Raw genomic sequence first — 16,499 nt, 5'->3', positions numbered from 1 at the left:
TTTCCCATTGGGTTTTTAAAGGGAGTTTTCATAACATATCAATATTATTATTATTTTCTCAATATTTTTCTCACAGGGTTTTTGGAGGAAATTACAAGATTACAAGATTCCATGATAATTCGAGAATATACAAATCAACGAAGCAAATTGATTAATTAGATTAATTATTAGTTAGTTAATGAATAATTAAGCAGTTGGTTATGTAACTGTTCGTGTCCCAAATTTTGGAAAATTTGGGACGCGAAGGCAAAAGTTTGGGACACCAATGTATGTATTGGTGCCTCTTCACTCTGTATGAATATCATCATCAATCAATGGAAAACACAGATATTCATTCTCATTTTCATTCACAACACGGTTTACATATCTTGAATCTTCTATTGGTTGCATATCTACGTGGACTTGTAGACTGAGTTTTTTTCTGCCCATTTTCTTTGGTTGAGCTGCAGAACAGTGTGCATAGCAGGGTATCAACTTTTTCTGAGTAAAAACTGGATATCAACTCAATCCCTCGGGTTTTTTTTTTGGTTTTTCAAAATGCAATGACTTGAGCGCCAATAGCTTTCTCGCGGCTCGTGATGAGACATCAAGACCAAGACTGCTGCCATGTTGACATGTTTTGTTGATTTTTATGTCGGATTTTTGTCCTACCACCCGATGGTTGTCCTTTTTTTGGGGGCAAAGCCATCATGGCAGATTTTATTCATTTTCATACACAGTTACATCATCCGTAAGAGTTTCGAAGAGAAAATTAGGAGGCTTATCCGATGGTTGTCCTCTTTCGAGTAAGAACATTCAAGGAAAAAACAAAAGAAATCATACATGGGCCCCCTCTCAAAAAACAAAAAAAAATAACACTTGGCCCAGTCCGCGTCCATCATCATAACGGGCCGAGTCCGCTGCCCACACATCACCCTGGCAAAACCCCGCGACCCAAACAACACCGCGGCTTATCTCCAACAGCAGCTGCCGCACGCGGCGCGCCACTGACACACCATGGCGACGCTTCTCCTCCCCTCCCACGCGGCCAGCCACCGCCGCGTCATCTTCTCCGGCGGCCTGAATCAGCCCCCTCCGGACCTTCTCGGGAGCACCCTGCGCGCAGAGAGCAGGAGGCAGCGCCACAGGCCGATCGCGGTCGAGTGCCGGGCAACGACCAGAGCCAAGGAGCCCGCGGCCACGAGCGCGGGCGCCGCCGCCCCGCAGGCGCTGGCCAAGGAGGCGCACAAGTACTTCGACCACGCCGTCGTCAGCGTGCGCGCGGGCGACGGCGGCCACGGTGCCGTCCTCAACATGCCGCTGGGCCCCTCCACGGACGCGCCCAAATCCCGCGGCGGCGGCGGTAGGGTCGACAAGAGCAAGAGCAAGAGGGGTAGCGGCGGCGGGAAGAAGGTAGCGTACAAGAGGAACTACGACGGGTCGGTGTCGCTCCCCGTGGGTGGGCACGGAGGCGACGTGGTGCTGTACGCCGACGAGGCGGAGGAGACGCTGCTGGGGTTCCACAGGAAAACCCGGTACTGCGCCAAGAGGGGGGGGAACGTCGGGGCCACTGGCACTTTGAGCTCGCGGATGCACAATGGCTTCGCGGGGGAGACGCTCAGGGTACCCGTGCCTGTAGGTTTGTAGACTTGTTTTTTGTTTTTTTGAATGGTACATTTGGGGTTGGGGTTGACTTGGGGTTGTTAATACTGGGTCAATTTTGCTCCGTGGATAGGTTTCTGATGTCTGTCTGTGGATCAAAACGCAGGTACCGTTGTGAGACGAAAGAAAGGTCCTGTTCTTGCTGATTTGGCTCGTCCCGGGGATGAAGTACTCGTTGCTAGGGGTGGACAGGGTGGGGTGAGTTGCTATATATAAGCTGCATTGTTGTGTTAGAATGTTAAAAACAGGAGTGTGAATTTCTACCTGCAATGCTTACAGCGCTTAGCAACCAGTTCGACCATTATGTTAAAAGCCCTGGGTTTACTTAGCTATAGCAGAGTAGAATTATTCATTTTGGACAGCCAAATTATATGGAGATTAGTAACCATTTCACGACAATCCTCTTGTTTATGTTGCTTTCAGGAAAATTATGTAAACCATGTGAGAAGAATAATAGTTATTACTACCTCTGTTCCTAAATATAAGATGTTCTAGATTGTCCTAAGTCAAACTTCTTAATGTTTGACCAAGCTTATAGAACAATGTACGAATATCTAAAATATCAAATAAGTATATCATGACGGATTTAAAACTAATTTGAAGTTGGCGAAGTATCCGGTGAAAACCCTCATTCAGTGCAAATCGTGCAAACTTCATAAAAACCACGTTTAGAAGTTTCAAAAAAATTCTAAAAAATACCATATGTTGGGACCGTGATGTTCTACAAACCTGCAAAATTTCAAGTTCAAAATCAAAAGCATTTGGGAGAAATTAAAAAGAGAAATTTACAATAAATACTGTCAAACACTGAAAAACCACTATTCATGCAGAATTTGTCTTTTTCGCTGCTACCAAACGAAATTGAGTTTGGACTTGAAATTTTACACATATATAAAACATCACTTTTCTAACATATGTGATTTTTTTGAGAATTTTTTGAACTTTTTTCGATGGAGTTTTCACAGTTTGCACCGTAGAGCTGGTTTTGACCGGATACTTCGCCTTTGAAGTTTTAGATGTTGATAGATTTTTCTATAAACTTGGTCAAACTTTAGAAATTTCAACTTAGGACATAGCTAGAACATCTTATATATTTAGGAACGGAGGGAGTAGAAATTTCAATTAAACTCATTTAAGGTGAATTATCCTACCCCTGAAAACTTGTATGCAGTATTATAGCCAAAGTGCATTCTGAGGGCTGTATCAAATCATATTGCATAGTCTGTGTTGCAAATGGGTAGCATAGTTGTAAATGACCATGGGTTTGGAGACAACCGCAATTTTTTATTAGTGCGGCTAATTGAGATGTTAACCATGCATATTTCTTTGACTGCAGAGTTGAGTGTAATCGATAAAAACTATGTAATTTTCTTACTTAAAACAGTCTAATGGGCCTTTTCCCATTATTTTATGATATCATTCATTCGATATGATACATATGCTGGATGATGATATTGCTATGATCTTACAGGTTTGCTTTATTTCCACAGATCAGCTTGATAGATGCGCCTGAGTACAGAAGAGGGAAAGCCATGGCTTTATCACCTAATGTCATGCGTGATGTTACTGACAAGGTAAGTTGTCACCTATGGATATTGTAATCTTGGATTTGATGTAGATTTGATGCTGTTTTTACCAATAGGTTGTCTTAGTAGGGTCTTTAAGTTGGGGAAGGATTGACCAGAAAAAAAATGATCTGTGTTTCTACTAATGCACTGAATTCGACATGATAATAACCATTGCACAGTTTGTCCATTAGAGAATAGTGCAATATCATTGTATGCCTGCAGCCCTGCACTCAAGGTCCTAGCACGTCAAACAAATCTCCAGCTGCTTGCATATCTCAAATTCATGTTAGGCCTGTATGCAAGTTGGCCGTGACTTCCAAAACATGTAGTTTACTGGTTAATGAGTGCTAAAGGGAACAAACATTGCGGAGGCTCAGCCACTAATGCAAGTGAGCGAATGCCTACAAACTCTTAAACAATACTGTATACTGAACCGCTGGTATTCATTTTTGTGTGATTGTGTCAGTATGGTCAATTAGGATGATCCAAAGATTTCAAGTAACCACATCCATTTGTTTGGCTAATATTATCAATGTCCACCTTTTTTTGTGATTTTGTCTAGTCTCCTTTTCCTATAGGCATTAACTCATGGCCAGCCTGGCGAGGAAATAAACTTGGAGTTAATCTTGAGAGTGGTTGCAGATGTTGGTCTTGTGGTAAGAGTGTTTCATTATTACATACATCTCTTATGGGCTTGCTCTTATTTTTGGTTTTCAGATGGGGAAAGTGTCAAGCTATCTGATGAGTTCGGTTTAGAAGGATTTCAATTGCAAATAGTCCTCATGCTTTCTTTAAGGGTTCAGATGTTTGATTATCTAGTTTCGTGTCTTGCTTCAGATGTATTTGTTTGGCACATTGCCATGTTGCTCTAATTGTATTCATCTAAATTTTCAGGGTCTTCCAAATGCGGGAAAATCAACACTTCTATCAGCTATAACACTTGCACGCCCAGACATCGCTGATTATCCATTCACTACATTAATGCCAAATCTTGGCCGGCTTGGTGGAGATCCCACTTTAGGGGCGTTGCAGTTTTCGTCTGGAGCAACATTGGCAGATTTGCCAGGTCTAATTGAGGGTGCTCATCTGGGCAAGGTATTGTTTTACTTCTATGATATTTGCTTGCTTCCTGCATGATATTTGTTTGCATGTGTCCTGTTGTTGCTTCCAGTCATTATGCGGTTGTGTTACACTGTAGGGTCTTGGTCGGAATTTTTTGAGACATTTGAGGAGAACTAGAGTAATTGTTCATGTTGTTGATGCTGCCGCTGATGACCCTGTGAATGATTATAAGATTGTCAGAGAGGTATTTCCTGATTGCTTTCACCATTCCAAGTTCCTACTTTGTTTTGAGCAAACCAACATATTTACTGAGTATATAACACGCCCACAGTTATAGCCTGAAACTTGAAGTTGATACGTTAGCATCAGCGGAGGGTCAGTTTGGTATGTTTTTTCTATGTAGGTTGGGACATAATCTTAGCTCCTATTTTTAATATAGGAAGTGTAATCAATCAACTAGTAGGGCCTAACGGGATCAAAGTGTCATGCGGGAAACTTGCACCTGGCAATTCTGATACCTGTTTAGCAAAGAAAGAGAGGTCCAGTTAAGGCTAAAGTATCAGCATCTGTGTCACTAGGGAAACATGCACCTGGCAATTCTGTTATCTGTTAAGCAAAGAAAGAAAGGTCCAGTTAAGGCTAAAGTATCAGTATGACAGCATCTAGACAGTTGGCAGAAATATAGGATCTGTAGAGTAATAGTTTGCTTTCTTAAGGGATTGTAAAATTCAGTTGAAAATATAAGGCTTTTGAAAAATTGAATCATATGTCTATGTTTTGATTCTCAAGTTAACATGCCGTGTTGAATGATGATCCGACAAGCATCTTTTTGCAGGAATTACGGATGTATAACCCCAAATACCTGGAGCGACCTTATGTTGTTGTCCTGAACAAGATTGATCTTCCTAAGGTGCAATTTCATACCATAATTTTTTCCTAACCTGAATTAAACCATGCCATTCCTAATATTCAGCCTTTTGTTTTCTGTTTCAACTATTGTCCTGATAAGTTGGCCTTTCATGGCATGGTTGGAGTTCTAACTCTTTCATTATGAAAAGAGCTAACTATTTTTTTACAAAAAAAAAATCTTACTATTTGTGTCTGTTTTTCTCCTTCTAGGCCCAAGATAGGTCATCTTCATTAGCATTTGAAATATCTTCAGTAGGCTGTGAAGAAGTCCATGACAAACACGCCAGCAATGATAAAATAAATGAGAACTTAATAGAAAATCGTGTCTCAGAAGATGATGATAAGGAACTTGGGGACTATCCAAGACCTCAAGCTGTAATTGGTGCAAGTGTGCTGTAAGTCTCCTCAACTGACCAACTAAACACATGTTTTTCCTTTTTTTCTTCATTTAAACAGTTCATGAAATCTGTTTTGTCGATCAATACAAAACTGAGGTCTTGCTTTTACCACTTCATCTCTTTGATCATTTCCTGATACGAGAATAACATAGTGCATGCATTGATTTTCATACCATGGGTTTTGAATGTCTTCCAGTTGTACAAATTGAAATACTTTTCCTTCCATTTACTCGGTGAACCAAGAAACTCTTTAGCTTGATCTGTCAGACTTCATTTCCATCTTTCTGCCTATTTTTGTAGAAGGCACATTGGGATCGACGAGATGCTAAAGGAGATAAGGACGGCCCTGGGGAAATGCTCTGATCGCAATTTACAAGAACCATGAACCAGAATCGAGCACGCTGGAGCCCTTAACGTACACCATAGTGACATAATCCAACACCAGGGAAGGATCAAGATGGGTCGGTTGGTTCTTCAACAAAGCAAGGCTCCTTGGCACACGCCACACGGTCTTGAACAACAGCAGCTGGCAACAAGGCTCTCCTTGGTTCGCGCAACAGAAATTCCTCTATCCCAATTCCTTGAAGCAGCAAAGAAAAGCTCTGTTATATCCAAATTCCTACGTGCAGTACGGTGTGTTTTCTATGTGCATCTAAGATCAAACCTGGGTGATGAGGGACGAAGCCAGGAAATAACGCCGTTGGCGTCACTCTTCTAGCGGGACCGGTGTCTTTGCATATTTTTAAGAGTATAGACTTTTGTCTATTGTAAGGAAGATTAGCAGAAAGTTATTGGCGTCGTTTGGCACCAGTGACTACAGACCGGCTTTGCCCCATGCGACCATTTGCACAAAAATCCATTTTCCCCAAGACAATGCTTGCCAAAATGTTTCTCACACACAAAAAACTGCCAACTGACAATGTCCGTCAGATCTGGACGGCCCTCCCCACGTGTCCAGCCATCCCTTCCAATGGCACCCCTACAGGGTATCCCTACGTAGAGACGACATTAGCGACCAGCGGTGTTGGCGATGGTTGCAGGTTGCGGCAGCGTAGAAGTTCGTAGTAGACTGCTAGATCCTTTATATCGCACGTCCTTAAAACGTTTATACGGTTTACCTAAAAATGGTTTTACAGATTCGATTTTCTTCGGGCAAAAGTGCAAAACAGATATCTAAAACACGTGTCTTAATTTATTTTTTTAAAACAAGTTCGTGCTGCAATTTGAACACACATTAATCATTGTCATAACGAGTTCATCATCACCAACAAAAGAACATTCAGAATACGAGTTCATACATTTCATCATACCTTAACCTAGCTAAACCTAACGCGGCGTCACCGGTGAGCTCCCTGGTCACTCGGAGTCGGAGGAGATGCAAATGAGTGTCCGCGGAAAAGTATAAATTAACTTTTTCTAGAAAATCAAACTTTCTCTGTTGCTTTAAAATTTCAAGTCATTTTCCCAGCAGTTAGATTGGAACTATTTAAAATAGAAGATTTGGCTATATTTGAATTGAAAATTAAAACGGTCCTAAAAAATTGTAAAGGTAGCACTCTCAATTAGTCCCGGTGGAGATTGAGTTTGCATGAAAAAGGGGATTTACTTGGCTCGGCAAAAAAAAAGGCATGTAGGTTGTGACAATGACATGTGGGCATGCCAGAGTTAGAGTGGTTTTTTTATTCATTAGTCTTGGTGTACGACTATATGAGTTATGTGTTGAAATTTTGTAGAGTTGTATTTTTTTGTCACATCTGTCCTGAAATGTGTACCTTGCTATAATTCACTCTTCAACTCCATTTAGTTCTCTCAACGTGACCCTAGCTTGGAGTAGGATAAGACTAAACCATGAGACCAAACCTTAGGATAAATTCTTATCCCTATCTGATATTTATAAATATTTTACTCCTTATCACTATTCTTCTAAATCATTGCATTTATATCTTACATATGCATGACATGTTTGTTGATTTATTTTACATATACACCAAATACTATGCCTTATACCACATATGCATGTTTATTTTATTATACTACAGATGCATATTTATTTTATTATACCAACTACCACTATAATCATGTTGTCATGTTATACAGATATCATCATGCATCCAATTTTGTCTTTGCAATTCCACCTTTAATTATAATTCTTGTCATTTTATCCAGCCTTCTACCTTTATCTTTTATTCTATTTACACCCGACCTTTTGATCATGTCGCTAATACTTCCCTACCTTTCCTTTTGTGTTTTCTTTAGATGGAAAGCCCACCACCACCCTTTGGCAACGTACCGCCGTTTACCCGCGTCTACTACCCCTCCACCGACGACGAGCAGTTGTTCAGTGCCCCTTTGGCGACACTGTGTGCGTTCCTCGACCTGCCACCTCCCAGGTTCAGAGGCCGAGTCGAGCCCGCCGTGCCAGAAGGATGGCAGCCACGGTGGGAGATTGAGGCGAAGATCCGTGGGCGTGAGATCGCGTCAGCGACTCCGGATATCACCTTCATCGCCCGCTACCCCACCTTCGAGCAGGGCCTTCAGTTCGCCATGCAGTGCGCCTTCGCGCAGGTGTGCTAGGACTATCGGCATGAGTTTCCCGAGGACTCCCCCTTCCGTCTCTTTGGAAGGCGGAACCACACGTGCCAGGCCGTGGCAGCAGCCGACGACCAGGAGGTGTCTGAGGTGGCCGCCCAGTTTGAGAGCATGGAGAAGAACACCGAGAATCTGGAGACCTGCATCGGAGAAAAAATGACCAGGGCCGACCTAGCCGAGGAGCAGGCCGGTAATCTACTGGGGGAGAATGCCCAGCTACAGGAGGACAAGACCGTGTTGGAGAACGCTGTCCTCAACATGGGAGGAGCCATAGAGCAGCTGATGTATGAGAGGGACCAAGCCCGTTACTACTGCGAGCAGTTTAAGGCTTTCATCGAAGCCGCCTCAGCCGCAGCCGCACCAGCTGCCGCACCGGCACCTGTTCAGACCCCACCTCCACCGCAGGATCAGGAGGTGGAACCTCAGGAGGGAGTGCCAACTGAGGAGGAGGAGCCCCAGGAGGTCCACGAGATGGACACACCTGCCACCCGCACCCGTTCCAAGGCGAGGAACTCTGGGAATGCCAACTTCCTTTCACTTCCTTAGTTTCAGCTTAGAGCCCGCCAGACTATTTATCTTATTATATCGTTATCGTGTTAGTCATTGACCATACCGTCGTTGTGGTATGGCAATGTAGATTCGTGTGTTTACTTGCAACTCTTTACTTGTGTCTTAGGTTGTTATGCCTTGTGAACTGTTTGTTTTGGATGTTAAAATCCTAGTGAATGTTTTTGCTTGCTTTATAGTTGACTTGTTCATGATTGAATTGTCAAGCTTGTGTTAAATTGTGTTTGAACTGTTGTTTTGCCTGTGTTGTGGGGCTTAGTTTTCCCTTAGACCCTGTCTATATATTTCTCATCTATACTATACTAAAAAGATGCCTCCAAGACGTGTCCCCAACAACAATAGCCATATCACCAACAACAGTGACAACCTGAGGGAGAGAACGACAATGCAGTGACCATGCAGACTCTGTTGGCAACTCAGACTCAATTTTTTCCAAATGGTAACCTGGCAGATAACCTACAACCAGAACATCAATCAGAATAATCAGTACTAGCATCAGCACCAGCGTCAAAGGATCAACAACAACAAGGGCAGTGGCCAGAACAATGGAGGCAACCCAGGGCAGAACCGCACCACTGGCAGGGATCTGAGCCAAGTGCAATGCTTTAAGTGTCACAAGATGGGACACTACTGCAATGATTGTCCCGAGAAGTTTAATGAGGTGGGAGCAAAACCCAACCCATTCTAGAAGGGCAATGTGAACCACGTCAACGTGGAGGAAATCACGGAGGAGCAAGATATCATAATCGGCACCTTCCGTCTAAATTCTTTTGAAGCACTCGTACTGTTTGATACCGGTGCATCGCATTCTTTCATCTCAAGGAGTTTTGTGCATGAGAATGGATTAACCACTAGTACCTTAGCGAACCCTATGAAGGTGAAGTCACCTGGGGAAGAGATTATAACGGCTCATGAATGCCGAATGTTGACACTAGAAATTGGAAAGCACAATTTCCCCACAGACCAGATAGTGTTAGGATTAAAAGGCTTGCATGTGATCCTAGGAATGGAATGGCTAGCTAAGTATGAAGGACTTATAGATTGTGTCAAGAGGACTATTACACTCATAACTCCAGAGAAGAAGAGAATCCGCTTCAAGTCAACCTATGAGCTTGAGTTACCCAAGGTAAATTCTCTTAAGGGGGTTAGCCTAGAGGATGTACCGATAGTGAAAGAATATCCGGATGTGTTTCCAGAAGAATTACCAGGCATGCCACCGGACCGAGAGCACAAGCTTTATGCAAAATTCAGCAAGTGTGAATTTTGGCTGTCCGAAGTTGGTTTCTTGGGACACATTGTGTTAGGAAATGGAATTGCCGTCGACCCCGCTAAAGTAGTGGCGGTGACTGAATGGGAAGTCCCTAAGGACGTCGGAGATGTTCGCAGCTTCCTAGGACTTGCCGGATATTACAAGAGGTTCATTGAGAATTTCTCCAAGATAGCCGAACCTATGACTGAGCTTTAAAAAAAAGAAAAGAAGTTTGAATGGACTGAAAAGTGTGAAGAAAGTTTTCAAAATTTGAAGAAGAGGCTAGTATCAGCACCCATCCTTGTTTTGCTCGACTTACTGGAAGATTTCCAAGTGTACTGTGACGCTTCGCGTTTAGGATTGGGATGTGTTTTGATGCAAGGAGGAAGAGTTGTGGCATACGCCTCGAGACAACTTAAGAATCATGAGAGAAATTACCCCACTCATGATTTGGAACTAGCAGCTGTAGTGCACGCACTTAAGAATTGGAGGCACTATCTCATGGGAAAGCAATGTGAGTTATTCACCGATCACAAGAGCTTGAAGTATATATTCACGCAGAAGGAATTGAACTTGAGACAAAGAAGATGGTTAGAGTTAATCAAGGATTATAATCTGAATCTTCAATATCGTGTAGGCAAGGCTAATGTAGTGGCCGACGCTTTGAGCCGCAAGGGCTATGTTAATGGACTTACAGCTAGAGAGTTACCTGTTGAATTGTGTGAACAATTCAAGGATCTCATATTAGAGATAGTTCTGGAAGGTTACTTAGCCAACATGGAAGTACAACCCACTTTGCTGGACAGAATTAGAGAAGCCCATAAAGAAGACTTAGAAATTAGGACGATAAAGGATGATATAGCTATTGAAAAGACAAAAGGATTCGTTGAGGACGATCAAGGTACCGTATGGTTTGAAAAGCGTATTCTTTGAGATCAGAAAGCTAATACTACAAGAAGCTCATGATTCACCGTACTCAATCCACCCCGGTAATACAAAGATGTACATGGATTTGAAAGAAAAGTTTTGGTGGACAGGATTGAAGCGAGATATCGCTGAGTATATCGCTCGATATCTCGCTCTGTGTGATGTATGTAGCAGAGTCAAGGCTGAACATCAGAAACCAGCTGGATTACTATGATCATTGCCAGTGCCAGACTGGAAATGGGATAAGGTGGGCATGGACTTCATCACCGGCTTACCAAGGACAAGATCGGGATATGATTCAATATGGGTGGTAGTTGATCGGTTGACCAAGGTAGTATCTCAGAGTTTCCCCGATACGCGGAGTTAAGACATTTGGGATTAAAGGAAAATTAGCGCCACGCTTTATTGAACCCTACAAGGTTTTACCACGCAAAGGAGAGGTATCTTACAGGTTGGAATTACCGGAAGTGTTGACAAGTGTCCACGACGTATTCCATGTGTCACAGTTAAAGAAGTGCCACCCAGAAATGGCCGATACGCCACTCAGGGATACAATTTCACTTGATGAAGTTGAGATTCAGCCATTTTGGACTGTTTCGGACCGTTTCGGCCGATTTCGTGGGCTATAGCCCACGTTTTTTTGGTTTCCCAGACGATTTTGAGATACCGTGACCCCGGGTACACGGTTTCGGGCAGTTTCGGCCCGGGACAGGAAAATCACTGTTTTGGACTGTTTCGGCCGTTTTCGTGGGCAAGTTCACGTTTTTTGGGTTCCCGGCCGATTTTGAGATACCGAGACCGCGGGTACACGGTTTCGGCAGTTTCGGCCCGGGTCAGAAAAATCACCGTTTTGGACCGTTTCGGCCGTTTTCGTGGGCAATAGCCCACGTTTTTTTGGTTTCCAGCCGATTTTGAGATACCGTGACCTAGGGTAGATGGTTTCGGACAGTTTTGGCACGGGTCAGAAAAATCACCAATTTGGACCGATTCGGCGGTTTCGTGGGCTATAACCCACGTTTTTTGGGTTCCCGGACGATTTTGAGATACCGTGAGCCCGGGTAGACAGTTTTGGGCAGTTTCGATGCAGGTCAGAAAAATCACCGTTCCGACGGTTTTCGTGGTCTATATAGCCCACGTTTTTTGGGTTCCCGGAAGATTTTGAGATACCGTGACCCCGGGTGCATGGTTTTGGGCAGTTTCGGCCCGGGTCAGAAAAATCACTGTTTTCGACCACTTCGGCCCTTTTCGTGGGCAATAGCCCACTTTTTTTTGGTTCCTGGCCGATTTTGAGATACCGTGACCCAGGGTAGATGGTTTCGGACAGTTTCGGCGCGGGTCAGAAAAATCACCATTTTGGACCGTTTCTGCCGTTTTCGTGGGCTATAGCCCACGTTATTTGGGTTCCCGGCCGATTTTGAGATATCGTGACCCCGGGTAGACGTTTTCGGGTAGATCACCGTAATTCACCGTTTTGGGGGCTATAGCCCACGTTTTTTGGGTTCCCTGCCGATTTTGAGATACCGTGACCCCAGTTAGACGGTTTCGGACAGTTTTGGCCCGGGTCAGGAAAAACCACCGTTTTGACCGTTTCGGCCGTTTTCGTGGTCTAGCCCACATTTTGTGGGTTCTCGGGCGATTTTGAGATACCGTGACCCCGGGTACACGGTTTCAGGCAGTTTCGGCCCGGGTGAGAAAAATCATCGTTTTGGACCGTTTCGGCCATTTTCGTGGGCTATAGCCCAGTTTTTTTGATTCCCGGCCGATTTTGAGATACCGTGACCGCGAGTACACGGTTTCGGACAGTTTCGGCCCGGGTTAGGAAAATCATCGTTTGGGCCGTTTTCGTGGGCTATAGCCCACTTTTTTGGGTTCACGGACGATTTTGAGATATGGTGACCCCGGGTACACGGTTTCAGGCAGTTTCGGCCCAGGTGAGAAAAATCATCGTTTTGAACAGTTTGGGCCTTTTCGTGGGCTAGAGCCCACTTTTTTGGGTTCCCGACCGATTTTGAGATACCGTGACCTTAGGTACACGGTTTCGGGCAGTTTCGGCCCGGGTCTGAAAATACACTGTTTTGGACCGTTTCGGCTGTTTTCGTGGGCAATAGCCCATGTTATTTGGGTTCCCGGACGATTTTGAGATACGGTGACCTCGGGTAGACGGTTTCGTGTAGTTTCGACGCGGGTCAGAAAAATCACTGTTTCGGCCCGGGTCTGAAAAAATCACCGTTTTGGACCCTTTCGGCCGTTATCGTGGCAATAACACACGCTTTTTGGGTTCCCAGCAGATTTTGAGATACCGTGACCCCGGGTACACGGTTTCGGGCAGTTTCTGCCCGGGTCAGAAAAATCACCGTTTTGGACCGTTTCGGCCGTTTTCATGGGCTAGCACACACGTTTTTTGGGTTCCCGGCCCATTTTGAGATACCGTGACCCCGGGTAGACGGTTTCGGGTAGTTTCGGCTCGGGTCAGAAAAATCACTGTAAATCACCGTTTTGGGGGCAGCCCACGTTTTTTGGGTTCCCTGCCGATTTTTAGATACCGTGACCCCAGGTAGACGGTTTCGGACAGTTTTGGCCCGGGTCAGGAAAACCACCGTTTTGGACCGTTTCGGCCGTTTTCGTGGTCTAGCCCACATTTTGTGGGTTCCCGGGCGATTTTGAGATACCGTGAACCCGGATACACGGTTTCAGGCAGTTTCGGCCCGGGTTAGAAAAATCACCGATTTGGACCGTTTAGGCCGTTTTAGTGGGCTAGCACACGTTTTTTGGTTTCTCGGCCCATTTTGAGATACCGTGACCCTGGGTACACGGTTTCAGGGAGTTTCGGCCCGGGTCAGAAAAATCACCGTTTCGGCCGTTTTCGTGGGCTATAGCCCACGTTTTTTGGGTTCCGGACAATTTTGAGATACCGTGACCCTGGGTACACGGTTTCGGGTAGTTTCGGCCCGGGTCAGAAAAATCACCGTTTCGGCCGTTTTCGTGGGCTGCAGCACACGTTTTTTTAGGTTCACGGCCGATTTTGAGATACCGTGCCCCCGGATAGACGGTTTCAGGCAGTTTCGGCGCGTGTCAGAAAAATCACCGCTTTGGACCGTTTCGGCCGTTTTCGTCGTCTATGGCCCACTTTTTTTGGGTTCCCGGCCGATTTTGATATACCGTGACCGCAGGTACACGATTTCAGGCAGTTACGGCCCGGGTCAGAAAAATCACCGTGTCGGACCGTTTCGGCCGTTTTCGTGGGCTATAGCCCACGTTTTTTGGGTTCCCGGACGATTTTGTGATACCGTGACCCCGGGTACACGGTTTCTGGTAGTTTCGGCCCGGTTCAGGAAAACCACCGTTTTGGACCGTTTCGGCCGTTTTCGTGGGCAATAGCCCACGTTTTATGGGTTCCCGGCCGATTTTGAGATACCGAGACCGCGGGTACACGGTTTCGGCAGTTTCAAAATCGACGTGTTAATCCCTTGCTGTCCTCTGGGTAGAGTAGCAACGGCATCGATTACAGAAATTTTCAGACCATAATCACCCAGACCACCTGAGGGACCTACGTTCCCACCTACACGGCTACATCTGCACATTACCTCGGATCCAGAATCATATGTCTTACATCCATCCTGGCAGAGCCCATATTACCATGTGGTTGTACTGGAAGCTACTAAATAGGAAACTAGTCCAGTCTCTGTTACCCAGGTGGCATTCCACATTTGCAACGTAGGCGCTCCCCGAATCCACGGGAGAGACGTCCATGGACGATTCATTCCTGAATCCACAGGAACTCGACTCAGAGGGACCCATAGAAATGGACCTGACGCCGCTAATCCTCAAAATTCTCAAAGTAGCCCACCTAGGATGGTTCATTGAATTAGTTGTTTTGCCTTACATCTAACAAAAACATTTCATATAGCCAAAGGCATAACAATATCATAATGTAGTTATTTCCCCCACGATACTACCATAGCCTAGCATTCAACTACAATCAATGGCAATTTGATGGCAAGGTAATGGCGAGGGTAAACTATACTACCTGGGATATATAGCTAGCATAGAGGTACGAGTAATAGTCCTATCAATGCATCTCTACCAACAACACTAATGCATAAGTATTTTAAAACAACAATAATAATGGGATATGATCAAAGTGAACTTGCCTTGTCCAAGGTTGTGATAGTTCTCGCACTCTTCGCAACAACAAGGAATACACTCCACACAATCTAAAAATAAAAGAAACATGCACACTTGGTTACTTTTAATGTAACAAGTTTTGTTTCTGTTTTGAAAAGTTTTTCAAAAGGTTTGGGCAACTTACACATTAACAAAGAGGTAATTAATATGCATGAAAACAAGGATAGCGTTTAAATTAAAAGATTGTGTGGTTTTGCAACATAGGACAAGATTTAAACTTGTATGACATTATTATTCACAAAGTAATTTCTCTTCTGGTCCTAATGGACAGAGAACAAGTTTAAATTTTTTTACAGCAAGATATCCTGCTCCAAACCATTTTGAAACAATTCATTTGAAATTTAAACCATATTCAACAATTCTGTAAATTGCTTCTGACTAAATTGTTCAAAACTGAAATTAGACAGTGCCAAAATATTCTACAAGTTGTGAAGATTTCAGAAAGGTGCGGATCACAATTTTTGGACAAACGGTTTGAAAGATATGATGCTTTGAAGTTGTAGGGCTTTTCTGTAAAAGTGCAATATTATTTGGGCCGAAAATAAAAAATAAAATAAAATAAAAAGGCTCGCCACGTGGCAGACACTGATTGGCCCGGGGCTAGGGTTTCGGGCGGCGGCGGGCGGCGGCGCACGGGCGCGGGCCGCGCGCGGGTGGGCGGAGCGCGGGCGGCGGGCGGCCGCCGACGTTGGGGAAGACGGCGGCGCGGCGACCGGCGGCGCCCAAACACGAAGCTGATCGCGTCACGGCGTTCGCGCTAGAGAGAGGAGGAAGGAAATGGGTCGGCACGGGGAGAACCTCACCGGAACGGCAGTGAAACGCGAAGAACGGCGACGTCCGTGAAGAACTTCGGCGAGAAATTAAATCCTAACCGATGTGAAATTGGACGTGGGGTTTGGGGGAAGTGGTAGAGGAGTTCGGGGGCTTCGATATGACGCGCGGGGTTTCGCATTTGGAGGCTCGTGCGCGGAGAAATCGGGATGGAAGCGTGGGCGACTCGGACTGGGCGTGGCCGGGTTTCTCGGGAGACAGTTGAGGAAGAAGATGACGCGCGGGTCCCACCGGTCAGTGAGAGGAACCGGGCGGTTCGGCTGGGCCGGTTCGGGCGGTTCGGTCTGGTTTGACCGGTTTTCTCCGATTTTTCCTTTTTTTTTATGTATTTTCTGTTTTTGAACTCAAAATTGATTCGAAGCTCCAAATCACTCCAAATAAAATGCAACAAAATTTGTAAAATCATATTTTCATATGATCTAACTTTTGGAAGAAGAATTTCCTCAAAATAAAATATTTAAAAATACATTTTCCTATAAAATGGCTTTTAGGGCCCTTGGGCTATGAAAAAAAATTATTTTTCAAAATAGTTTCAAAAGCCAACTTATGGGATAGTTCTATATAGGCAATAAA

General features: G+C 44.6%; 1 protein-coding gene across 1 annotated transcript; it reads left to right on the top strand.

Moving 5' to 3' along the window:
* The first annotated feature begins 917 nt into the window (after positions 1–917).
* LOC100840655 (probable GTP-binding protein OBGC2) lies at positions 918–6,447 on the top strand. Its single transcript, XM_003557201.3, has 9 exons — positions 918–1,618; positions 1,748–1,839; positions 3,132–3,215; positions 3,788–3,865; positions 4,104–4,304; positions 4,408–4,515; positions 5,107–5,181; positions 5,391–5,575; positions 5,879–6,447. The coding sequence occupies exons 1-9, from the start codon at positions 997–999 to the stop codon at positions 5,961–5,963; spliced, it is 1,530 nt and encodes a 509-aa protein (XP_003557249.1). The 5' UTR covers positions 918–996; the 3' UTR covers positions 5,964–6,447.
* The last annotated feature ends 10,052 nt before the right edge of the window (positions 6,448–16,499 follow it).

The sequence above is a fragment of the Brachypodium distachyon genome, chromosome 1 (genome assembly GCF_000005505.3).
Source record: "Brachypodium distachyon strain Bd21 chromosome 1, Brachypodium_distachyon_v3.0, whole genome shotgun sequence".
NCBI classification, from domain to species: Eukaryota; Viridiplantae; Streptophyta; class Magnoliopsida; order Poales; family Poaceae; genus Brachypodium; species Brachypodium distachyon.
The sequence above is the reverse complement of the archived record's forward strand: the minus strand, read 5'-3'. Positions and strand labels throughout refer to the sequence as shown.